This window comes from Pterocles gutturalis, unplaced genomic scaffold (assembly GCF_000699245.1).
Source record: "Pterocles gutturalis isolate BGI_N339 unplaced genomic scaffold, ASM69924v1 scaffold47084, whole genome shotgun sequence".
Lineage (NCBI taxonomy): Eukaryota > Metazoa > Chordata > Aves > Pterocliformes > Pteroclidae > Pterocles > Pterocles gutturalis.
The window spans coordinates 20,619-31,641 of record NW_010132436.1 but is presented as its reverse complement, the minus strand read 5'-3'; the positions used below and the strand labels follow the sequence as shown (position 1 = coordinate 31,641).

Genomic DNA, 11,023 nt, shown 5'->3' with positions numbered 1-11,023 from the left:
CTCTCTGCTACAGCAGCCCGGGAGAATGGTGAGCTGTAAGGAGGGGAAATGGTGCCAGTCCCTGAGTGCAGAGTCCTCCCAGAGGGACAGAAGGGAGCAGAAGTCAAGACAAATGCTCCTTCCCCTGCTCTCAGCAGGATAAAAGCTTCTAGTGTGCACGAGGAGTCCAAAGCTGATGGACCCCTTTAAACCTGGGGGGGCTGATTGAATATCTTGAGGTGTCAGGGTTCAGTGGTGGAAGAGAGTCGGTCTGGAGTTCTGTTCAGTGTGCTGGAGGTTGCTCCTTCTGCTATGTTTCTATCAGAGGTAGAAATTACAATCTTTGTTCATCTCTAGTGAGGACCAGGATGAGCTGCATTGCCAGGATACGGACTCGGATGTGCCGGAGCAACGGGATGGCAGGTGCAAAGTCAAATGGACACAAGAAGAGGTGAGTGAGAGCCCGGCACTTGTTGAGAGCAGGTGCTTTGGAGAAGGCCCCTGCCATGGCATGTGGGGCTTGGGTGCCTCCACTCCAGTCATCTCCCACTGGCCACAGTGCTAGCTCCTGCTGTCTTGCTACTGGAGAAGACCATGTGTCTGTTTTGCTCATGTGAGCTGAGGCCTTAATGAGGCTAGGAGGTTTAGAGGAGTTTGAAGTGTAGCCTGGAGAGCAAGAGCTCCAACCACTTCAGCTTAAGCATGTGAGCCCTGAGCAAGGCACCTGCAGTGCTCTTGTGAGCAAAGAGGGGTTCCAGAGGACAGCTGAGGCCTCTAGCGAGCTGAATCGCACACTGGAAATGTCCTCCTTTTTCTGTAGCAAAAGCAGAGAGTATTGAGACTGTTGGGATCATGACTTAGTCATCCTGGCTGAGAGCCTGAAATTAGTTGGGATATTCTCTTCTCTCCTCCCATGTCCTCCATCATCTTTGTTCTGTTTGAAAACTGCAAGATGATCCTGTCTCCCCTGGAGTCTGAATGCCAAGTAAGAGGGTCTTTGTGCAGAGATCAGAGCCTTGGACTCGCATTGGGTTGGCAATTTTTTCATGCTTCTGTTTCCCTAGCCAGAGCACACAGCACCTGTAGCAGGCTTTTTGTCAGCTGTGAGAGTCAGCAAACCTGGGCTATAGCAGAGTTCATGAAAGAAATGCTGTAGAGCCCAGTAGCACCGAAAGGCAGTAGACCATCGGGCTAGTGGTGATACACTTAAACCCATCAGCTTTCTTGGCCAGGCAAAAGCAGCGGCTGGACTGGGAGATGGACTGTCTGCTCAAGGATGTACTGGAGCTGGATAAGCAGGTAGCCTTGACCACAGGGTTTGAATTGGACTACTGGGACAGAGCTGAGCTCTTGTTTTGTACTTGCTGTACGAGCTCACCCTAGTACAGAGTCCAGAACCAAATGGTCTGTTCCAGTTCCATGCACTAGAGTGGTGCTAAAGGATCGTGTGAGCTACCTTCCTCCCTTGAACGCAGAATGCTAAAAAAATCTTGTCAATTCAAAATATCTAGCTTGTTCTCATGATGCTGTCAGCCCAGGGATGCCTGTGGCGTATGTTGCCTCAGTGTATGTGAAAATGGATGTCTTTGTTCTTTGCAGGATGAGCAGCTGAAGATGTTAGTAAGACATTACGGGCAGAATGACTGGAAGTTCCTGGCAAGTCACTTTCCTGTAAGTGGTGACCCCTTGCCTGTTTGGGAATTGCATTGTTTGCATGTTGCTCTTGTGCTCAGTGCACTGGTTCTCTGTGCCTGTGCAACACCTTGCACAGTGGGACTCGGTTCTGTCACTGCAGCTCCAGGCTGTGAAACTGCTCCTTCAGGGCAGGGAGATGTTCTTCTTCTACAGAGGACTTTCAAGGGTGAGTCTGTTGGAGCTGGGATGAGAAATTGAGGTTCCTTTTGCTGTCTTCTGTGCCCTAGTCAGAGTCTATATTTTACGGGTGCTTCTGGAGGTCTTCCGTGGGACAGCCTGTGTGTGTGGACTGCTGTTGCTCTAGGGGCTTGTGGAGTCTCTGATCTAACATACAGCTACTCTCACTCCTTTTCCTAGAACCGCAGTGATCAGCAGTGTCAGTACCGGTGGCTGAGGGTGTTGAATCCAGACTTGGTTAAGGGCCCTTGGACCAAAGAGGAGGACCAAAAGGTGAGTTGGGGCAGGAGAGGATCTGAGTGCTGGGCTGTGATAGTCTGCAGAGAGGATGGAGGTGTCAGACTATTGGGTTTTTTCCTGTAAACTGTTGGTAATTCTTTCCGAAGATAGATACCCGTGAGAGCAGCACTCTGACCTGTTCTGAGCAGACTAGTACAGCCATGGGCATAACAAGCAGAAGCTGGTGTAGGCTTCTTTAGCTAAACAACTTCTCCCTTTCACACAGTACTGCTACAGTAGGCTGCCAAGGGAGACAGCAAAAAAGGGAATTAATTCATCTGCCTGCTGGCAGATCTCTACCTGACCTGGCCATGTTGACCTAAGAGAAAAATAAAACTGGCATTTCCTGTGCCACAGTAGGCAGCCTAAAGTGGGTGTCTGAGGTTGGCTGGGTGAATCATGACTTCTGTGAGCCTGTTTCTTGGATTCCAGAGTGAGGTGAGAGGGACTAGCTCATCATCATGATGTACTTGAAGAAAGTTGGAGTGAATTCCAACTTTTACTAAGATTTTCTGCTGCAAAATTTCCTAATTTGTCAGATTCTCTGTGACACTTCTGCTTCCCCATTTCTTTCCCTTTTAGTCCCATTCCAGGCTGTTACTGTCCCTTTTGCCTCCCATCTGTGTGTTACATTAAGCACACCATAAGGAAGCTTATCATGATGTCCTTCCACCTTCCCACAGCAAAGCAATACCTGCCTTCCTTCCGTGCCCTTTGCATGTCCTGACCCTGCCAGCCTGCCCAGTCATAAAGCCCGCTGCCGTCCTGGCCAGGCTGGGCTCCAGCTTTCTCTTCCTGACACTGCATGTTGCTTTGCCCTGCAAGCTCTCCAGCTCCTTGGCCTGTGCCTCAGTTCAGTGTCTTTGGTGCATTTGTCTGTGCTTGACAGTCAGGAGTCTGCAGTAGGGACATTTGTTATGAGCCAAGAGTGCTGTGAGCGTCACCTGGCTACTTGCACCTTTCAGCTGAGCGCAGCTAGCCAGGGTAGAAATGCTCTTTGAGAACCTTTCCGCCTCCTCTCTAAGATTTTGGTGGGCTGAACGTTGCAGGCAGTAGATTTTCATCCTGACTGTGCCATGGACATATTGCAGGGGCTCAGAACAGATTCCCCGCCCAGAAGTATTTGCATGGAGCCTCAGGCAGAAGTGAGGAAGCCCTGGGTGAAGGGGAAATGGCAAAGTGGATGGCTGTTAAGTGAATATTGTTTGGTTTTGCTTTGGAGGTTCACTGTGTGACCTGGTGCTAGCAGGGCATGGAGCTGCAGGCCCTGGCATGTCCTGGGTGTTGCACCCCCTGTTAAAGGTGCCTCGGTCCCAGTGAGCAGGTCCTCAGCAGGAGGGAGGGCAGGGGAGCCTTGGAGCACATGGGACTTGGCCCTTGCTCAGGAATGGGCATGTGTCTCTAAAACTGGGCCTTCTGCCCCTGGCGCACCTGTCAGTCTCCACCCCATATCTGTGAACAGCCATCTGCGTTCACAGGTGCCATGTGGCAAAATATCTGCACAGGAACAGCCTCTTTCAGAAATTTGGCTGAATTGTTGCTCTCGTAAGTGTTGGTATATCTGATTGTCAGTGCTGGATCCCTCCAGCTTTTTCTCCTAAGGGGCCTTTCTCTGCCTGTCCTTAACTGGTCCCAAGAGAGGTGAAGAGCAAAGCCTGAAGATGACTGTATTGACCTTCCCTTATTCCATTTCCTTATTCCCTCCCACTCTCTTCAAAGGTAATTGAACTGGTTAAAAAATATGGCACCAAACAATGGACCCTGATAGCCAAACACCTGAAAGGGCGGTTAGGGAAGCAGTGCCGGGAACGCTGGCATAACCACCTGAACCCTGAGGTGAAGAAGTCCTCATGGACAGAGGAGGAGGATCGTATCATTTTTGAGGCCCACAAGGTCCTGGGGAATCGTTGGGCGGAGATTGCCAAGCTGCTGCCTGGGAGGTAGGACCTCTTTGCTTGCTGGTGCCTTCACAGCTGGGTGGCCCATGGAGATCCATGTGTTGGCTCACAGGATGGGGCTGGAGAGCATGCAGGAGCTGTTAGCTGTGCTTTAAAGCTGCTGTAAATAGTGATTTCTATTTCCTTCTGCTTTCTCTGCAGGACTGACAATGCTGTGAAGAATCACTGGAACTCCACCATCAAGCGGAAGGTGGACACAGGAGGCTTCCTCAATGAAACGAAGGAGTCCAAGTCACTGTACTTGCTCGTGGAGGTGGATGACAAGGAGAGCCAAAGTCAAACGAGAGCTGGGAGCCAGGTACTGCACCAGCACATTTGCAGCAGGCAGCCGGGTCAGTCCCCTGCTCTGCTAATGCCTATCAGAGCTGTTCATCCAGCCTTCTGCTGCCTCTCACGCTGCCTTTGCCACAGCCTGGTGTCTACATAGCCTTCCCCCAGCCTTCCCCAAGACACTGACTCTTGGGAGATTTCTCCTTGTAGGAGCTAGAGGTGTAACATGAGCCCAAGCATGTTATCCAGGCAGAAGACAGCAGTCTGCTAGTGCTGTTGTTTTGCCAATCCCAGCATCAGGTCTGTCTTGGAGATGGAAGATTTTCTACTCCATTGTGCTGTTGCTGGTGGGAGAAGGAGGCTGCTCCTGACAGTGTGGGGGGCATGGTGAAGGGGTATTGTGTTCCTTTCATCTAAAAAATGAAGCAGGAGAAGTACGCTCAATTTTTTTTTTTTCGTGAAGAAAGCATGTAGCTTTCAAAGGTACACTCTTGGAAAGTAGAAAATGCAGAATTAGTGCTACCTGCTCAGCCTTTGTTCAGCTTTCTCCTGGGATACTAATGTTAAGTGAAATCTTCAATTAAACAGTCTGGTGCTCATGTTGCATGGACTCCTGCTCGGATGGTGTATGGGACAAAGCAGTGAGAGAACAGGGATGTGAAACAAACTGAATAGGGGAGCAGGCAGAGCTCAGTGTGTCCAGGGACCCTTGCTTTTTGTCCCCAAGACTTGACATTGTTCCCTTGGTTTCTACTAATGGTTGGACTTTCTTTGTTGTATGCACAAAGACCGTCCTGCCGAACTGGCCAGTCAATATCTCTGAAATAAAGGAAGAGGATGTCAGCGATGAGGAAGTGACGGGTGTGCAGGAGTTAGCCTCGGAGCTGCCAGCTGCCGAACTGGCAGAGCATAACGCTGAGGGGACTCCAGATGATGCAGTGCCTGAGGATGCCTCTTCATTTGCCACATCACCGTACAAATGGGTTGTTGAAGCTGCCAACTATTTGTACCCAACATCTGTGCCAGCCTTCAATGAAGCTCTGGACATGATTGAATCTGTAAGTAACAGACCCTTGCTCCTGCAGATAATGTAGGGAGACTGATCCCCACTCTTTTCCTTGAGTGAACTTACTGGGTCCCCTTGCTCATCACCGTGTCCATCCTGAGGAGGGCTGGGTCTGTCATTGGCTTGTGGCTTCCCACCTTCTCCAGGGCTGGATTAGGCCTTTCCAGCTTTGGCAGTATTGCTCTGGGTTTGCAAATTCCTATAGGTGGGTGTCCTTGTGCATGGGCTCTGCTGGTGTGGGAGGCTGTAGGTGCTGGCAAACCTGACCTCAAGCCTTCCTTCATAAGGCAGAGTGTCCCCAGCTCTGCTTTTCACAACAGTTCAGTCCCGTGCTTCTGGGCTTGCCTTTCCCTCCTGTTATGGGATAGGACAGGACAGACTGGGAATAGGCCAGGCCCACTTGTAGCATTCAGGGCAGACCCCTTTACACTGGGATGGAACCACCGTTTGCTTTCAGTGGAGGTAGCTTACTGAAACTGGTGATTTGGGGCCAGTCAAGCAGCACTGAGGTCCCCAGGGTGCTGGAGGCACTCCAGGGTGGGAGGCTGGCTAGAATCAACAGAGCACTTTGCTGCCCTTAGAGGGAAATATACTGCACACCCCCCACCCTGCCTGAGGAACTTATGAGCTGATTATCCGTGAAGGATCCACTTTGCATGTGTATAAGAGGACAGAGAGTCTGTGCCCAAGGCTTAACGGCCCATCTGTGGGTCCTTAGGGGCCTGCTTGTTGTGGTGCTTTGGGTCTTGGTGAGGTTGAGCTGTGAAGCAGCTGATCTCTGAACTGGTTTGGTTATTTCTGATCCACTTCCAGCAGCGTGCATCACCGCAGAGCCCTGTGTCCGGCTGTACTGGTGTGCGCAAGACTGTGGTTTGCTGTTGGGTGACAGTCGCTTCCTTCAGCCCCTGTCCCCAGCTGCTTTTTTTGTCCCCTCTCTGTGGGGTGCAGCTGTTGGCGCAGCTGTGCTGTGAACTGGGAAACCAACCTTGCGTAAATAGGAAAATGTGCCCTGCGCACAAGCAGGAGCTTTTAGCTGGGTCAGCTCCCTGGGCTGGTTCTTGGCTGTGCTGGCAGCAGAGGGGAAGAGGGATTGAGCTCTGCTCTAGCCAGGCTCCTTGCAAAAGCCGGTGCAACCTCACGCACCCGCTTACTTAATCTCCCAGTTCATTTCTACATCTGCACTAGTTGGCTGCTCAGCTTTCCTTCCTGGACTGCTTCTAATGGTTTCCCTTGTGTGCAGGACCCAGATGGGTGGTGTGATCTGACCCAGTTTGACCTGCCTGAGGAACCCTCTGCCGGCAGCAGCAGTAGTAGCAGCAGCCCGGTGAGGCAGACCCCTAGCAAGCCAACACCATCCCTGCCCAACGTGACTGAGTACCGCCTGGACGGCCACACCATCTCTGACCTGAGCAAGAGCAGCAAGGGGGAGCTCATCCCCATCTCCCCTCACGCAGAGGTGAGCTTTGGCACGCCGCCCTCTGTGCTAAAGAGGCAGAAGAAGAGGAAGATTTCCATGTCCCCAGTCACAGAGAATGCCACCAGCACCAGTCTTTCCTTCCTTGACTCCTGCAACAGCATGACACCCAAGAGCACCCCTGTCAAGACACTGCCCTTCTCTCCATCTCAGGTACGGAGCAGTGGCAGAGCCCAGTCTCTGCTCGGGCTTCATTGTGAACTAACAAGCATGTTAGTGCTCTATTTACTTGCCTTAATCCCATGTGTTCCTATCAGCACTGACAGCTTTGTGTTTCTCCTCCCTTGAATGAGGCAGTGCTAGTGCACAGGGTGTGTGTCTTTGCTAAAACAAGGTGCAGAGCTGGGTTCTGGCACTGTGTGTCTTCAGCACTGCTCTTCCCGTGGGAGCAGCAGCCCGTGTCTGCCCCTGGGAGCACTTGCAGTATCTGCAGAGCCCAGCTGCCCTGTGTGATGGGCAGAGCATGTGCTCACTATTAGGAAGGAACATCACTGTGCTGATCTATGTGCCTGTCTGCACCAGGATTGCTGGAGAGCACAGTGCTTCTCTCCCCAGGGAACTGCTGCCCCAGCTGTGGGTAGCAGGGTGGCGACAGTGGAAAGTGCTTTTCCCCATTCGTTTCCAGTTAGGTCATATGGGCAGGCTTGGCAGCACACATCTTGTGCAGTTTTCTGAGTTGCTGTTCTTAGGAAAATGCTCCTGGGCTTGTCTTCGTTGCAAAAGGGATTTGGGATCTTTTGGCCTTTGTCATGACTCCCACAGTGTCCACACACGTCTGCACACATGGTCTGCAACATACATCATCTTGGAGCACTGTGGTGTTCAAACCCCCTTATCTCCTATATTGATATGGAGTTCTGTCTATAAAACAGAATAAAAGTTGCTGTGTTGCTGCGTTCTCCAGCACATTTCCCACAGCTGCTCTGTTGTTCAGACCCTGTCTAGCTGTGCCTTCCAGGCCTTTATTTTTGCTGTCTCTGCAGCCCTGGGTTGGCATATGGGAGAGCATCACAGGATGGTCTGACACCCTGTGCAGGTGGAGCTTGAATGCAAGGCCAGCAGGATCTGGGAGATCAGAGCGGAACCTGTGCAGCTCTGCAGAGTGTGAAAGGCTGGAGGGCCTGGAGTGAATCGGAGAAGGCAAATGGCAGGTCCACCATTTTGCTTGGCCTTATCTGGACCAGTGGAAGGACTCTCCCACCCTGTAGTTGCTTGTAGTCATATCACCTCACCCCTTATGGGAAATGAATAATTTTTATCGGTGTGAGGCACCTTCTGGCAACTTTCGTGTGTGCGTCCATGTACAGGACTGAGTCTGTGAGAGTCATCCTTGTTTATACTGGGACAGATCCCTCTTGTGCCACTCAGTGTGAGAAGATTGTCCCTACTTCAGGTTTTCCCTCATATTTAGGAAAAAGTAATGACTTGTGATAGTCTCCTGGGATGCTTGAGACTGAGTGTCTTCTCTTTCCTTCTTTCCTATGCTGTGCAGTTTTTAAACTTTTGGACCAAACAGGATACACTAGAACTGGAGAACCCATCTCTGACCTCCACGCCTGTGTGCAGTCAGAAGGTGATTGTCACCACCCCTCTGCACAGGGACAAGACCCCTCTGCTCCAGAAGAACTCAGCGTAAGTCCTTTCCTCCTCCTTTTCCTCAATCCCCACCTGAGCAGTGTCTGTTTCCACAAAGTCTGGTCCAATTCGTACATACCTCCCCCAGTACTTGTACTGGCACTACTGAGAGGGGCAGGGCAGGCTGGGGTTTTCCTTAAATTAGTGTTTCCCCCCAAAGACGGCTCCTTTCCAAGCTGCAGGGAGCAAGCAAGTATCCCATCTGATTGGAGCTGCAGCCAAGTGACCACCGTTGTGCTCAGCTGCCTTCTGTGCATGTCTTTGTCTGGGAGATGTTGCCATGCTGTGAGCCCTCTGCCAGCAGGGAAGGGATTTGATTTCCTCAACAAGAGCTGTTCAGATCCCATCCTCTAGCTCTGCACCCTCTGCTGTGCCTGACCTGAGGGGCAGTCCAGGTAGGGTGATGATTACCCAAGGCACTGCACCAGGCAGGTGAGAAGGGGTGGTCTGCACATGGATCTGCTGGTGGACTGAGGCAGCGCAGTGTTTGGGGGTGCTGGCTGTGCTAGCAAAACCACTCTGTTGCTGGCCTGGTCCAGAGCAGCTCCCCTGTCTGGCTGGTGTGAGCTGGCTTGGCTGCACTGAGTGCACTTGCACCCAGGGCTTCTGCTGGTTCAGCTGTGACTTGCAAAGCCCAGGCTGGGCCAGAGCAGGTCCACCAGCAGAAGCATTGCAGAGTGGGGCTGGCCTGCAGAGTGTTGCCTGTGTCGGGGTGCTGTACTGCTTTCTGACAAAGGTGCTCGGTACCTGGCAGAGTGGAGCAGCACAGCTGGCACATCTAAAGGATGTTTTTCCCACTAAGGCTCCTCCATGCGTGTTTGCCCTGCTCGCACCCCGGGAACAGTCCAGCCATGCGGGCAGCTTGTGTAATGAGAGGGCTTGGAAGGATGGGGGTTACCTTGTGTGGGTTACAGCATGTCTGATCTTTAACCTTTCCCACTCTCTGCTGCCAGGTTTGTCACACCAGATCAGAAGTATGTGGTGGACAACACACCTCACACCCCCACACCTTTCAAAAATGCCCTGGAGAAATATGGACCAATTAGGCCCCTGGTAAGTATTGGGCAGGTCTGCTGCTTGCTGGTGGCAGAAAGATAACGAATGCAAAAGGGACGTGGGGTAGGTTGCAACGGAGCTGTGAGCCAGCTGTTATCTGTGCTGTAATGGAGTACAGTTTGGTAGTGCCAGGCTGAGATGGGAGGCATGAACAGGGCCTTGTCACGGTGAACTTGTCATAGTAAGTAGCAAGAGGACTTCTAGCTCTTTGCTTGCTTCTCATCAGTGATAAGTAAGGGAACAATCTACTTAGGCATCCCTGAGGAACTGAGTCTCTTAGTGTGGGTGTTGTGGGGATGGCAGTTTCCAGTATCCCAGGCCTTCTGTGCATACTGGTCTCTTGATGGCACATTTGGAGCTCAGCTGGTAAGTCTTTCATGCCTGGAGATCCTGTAAATCTGTCAGGCTAGCAGAAATCTTGTCATATCTTTTCCAGCTGGGAAGTAAATAAGTTGTCTTTGTGTTTGTCCTCCCACTGTGAGCTCCCCTGACCCCGTTATCCCATAAGGGAAATACTTGTGAGTCTGCCCAGCATACAGATTTTGACTGTCTTGTGTTCTCTCTCTGCCTTTTCTCACCAGCCTCAGACTCCTCACCTGGAAGAAGACTTGAAAGAGGTGCTCCGAAGTGAAGCTGGCATAGAACTTATCATAGAGGATGATGTAAAGCCTGAGAAACAGAGGAGGAAACAAGGGGTGAGCTGATTTTGCTCCTAGTACCTGCTGCTGAGCTGCCCTGTGCTAGTGATGGGTGTTTTGGTTGTGTTCATCCTGCTGTTGATGCCAGAAAGGTTTTAGCCTGTGGCCACTGCCTTTTAATCAGCAAGACTTTAAGGCCTGCTTACTATGTGGCCAGCTGTGTCCTGGTTTATGCTGAACTCGGGGCATACTAGGAGGTGCCATGTCCCTAACCTACAGGAGAGACCCATGGCACCTCTGGAGCATCTGTGGCAAGCTGGGCTCCCAGAAGGCTGCAGGCTGGTATGCAAAGTCCTTTGGCTCAGTTGCCCTGGTGGCTTTCCTTTCCTACAGAAAGGAGCTTCCTCTTTTAAATCGGTGGCTCTGGGTGCCAGGAGGAGAGCACACGAAGCTGCTGTGCCCCGTGGCGGGGAAGGCTGCAGTGCGCCTTCTTCCCAAGATGCTGGTGCAATGCAGCCCTGAGGTGACGTGGGCTTGGTGTGCACCCTGGGCCCTTAGGATTGGAGTTCACCGGGTTGATTCATGCTGACACTTGTTTTTTCTGTGTCCTCCAGTTGCGCAGGAGTCCCATCAAGAAGGTCCGGAAGTCTCTGGCACTGGATATTGTGGATGAAGATATGACACAAAATATGCCTGCCCTGCCCAAGACTGTCTGTTTCAAAAGAGCCCAGGTGAGGGGTACTGTGCTCAGAGCAGGCGTAGAGCTGGCTTCTGCTCCAAAGAAACCCTGTCCAGA

The 11,023-nt window shown here is 51.7% G+C and overlaps 1 protein-coding gene across 1 annotated transcript in view; it reads left to right on the top strand.

The window, feature by feature from the left end:
• Positions 1–336: 336 nt before the first annotated feature.
• Positions 337–11,023, top strand: part of MYBL2 (v-myb avian myeloblastosis viral oncogene homolog-like 2) — a gene marked incomplete at its 5' end in the record, with an annotated part of 12,997 nt that continues 2,310 nt past the window's right edge. Inside the window, 11 exons of the mRNA XM_010080889.1 lie at positions 337–430; positions 1,579–1,650; positions 2,032–2,124; positions 3,850–4,070; positions 4,230–4,386; positions 5,147–5,416; positions 6,665–7,051; positions 8,391–8,530; positions 9,487–9,586; positions 10,171–10,284; positions 10,842–10,958. Of these exons, the coding sequence (XP_010079191.1) occupies positions 337–430; positions 1,579–1,650; positions 2,032–2,124; positions 3,850–4,070; positions 4,230–4,386; positions 5,147–5,416; positions 6,665–7,051; positions 8,391–8,530; positions 9,487–9,586; positions 10,171–10,284; positions 10,842–10,958 (1,765 nt within the window). The remainder of the gene's footprint in view (positions 431–1,578; positions 1,651–2,031; positions 2,125–3,849; positions 4,071–4,229; positions 4,387–5,146; positions 5,417–6,664; positions 7,052–8,390; positions 8,531–9,486; positions 9,587–10,170; positions 10,285–10,841; positions 10,959–11,023) is intronic.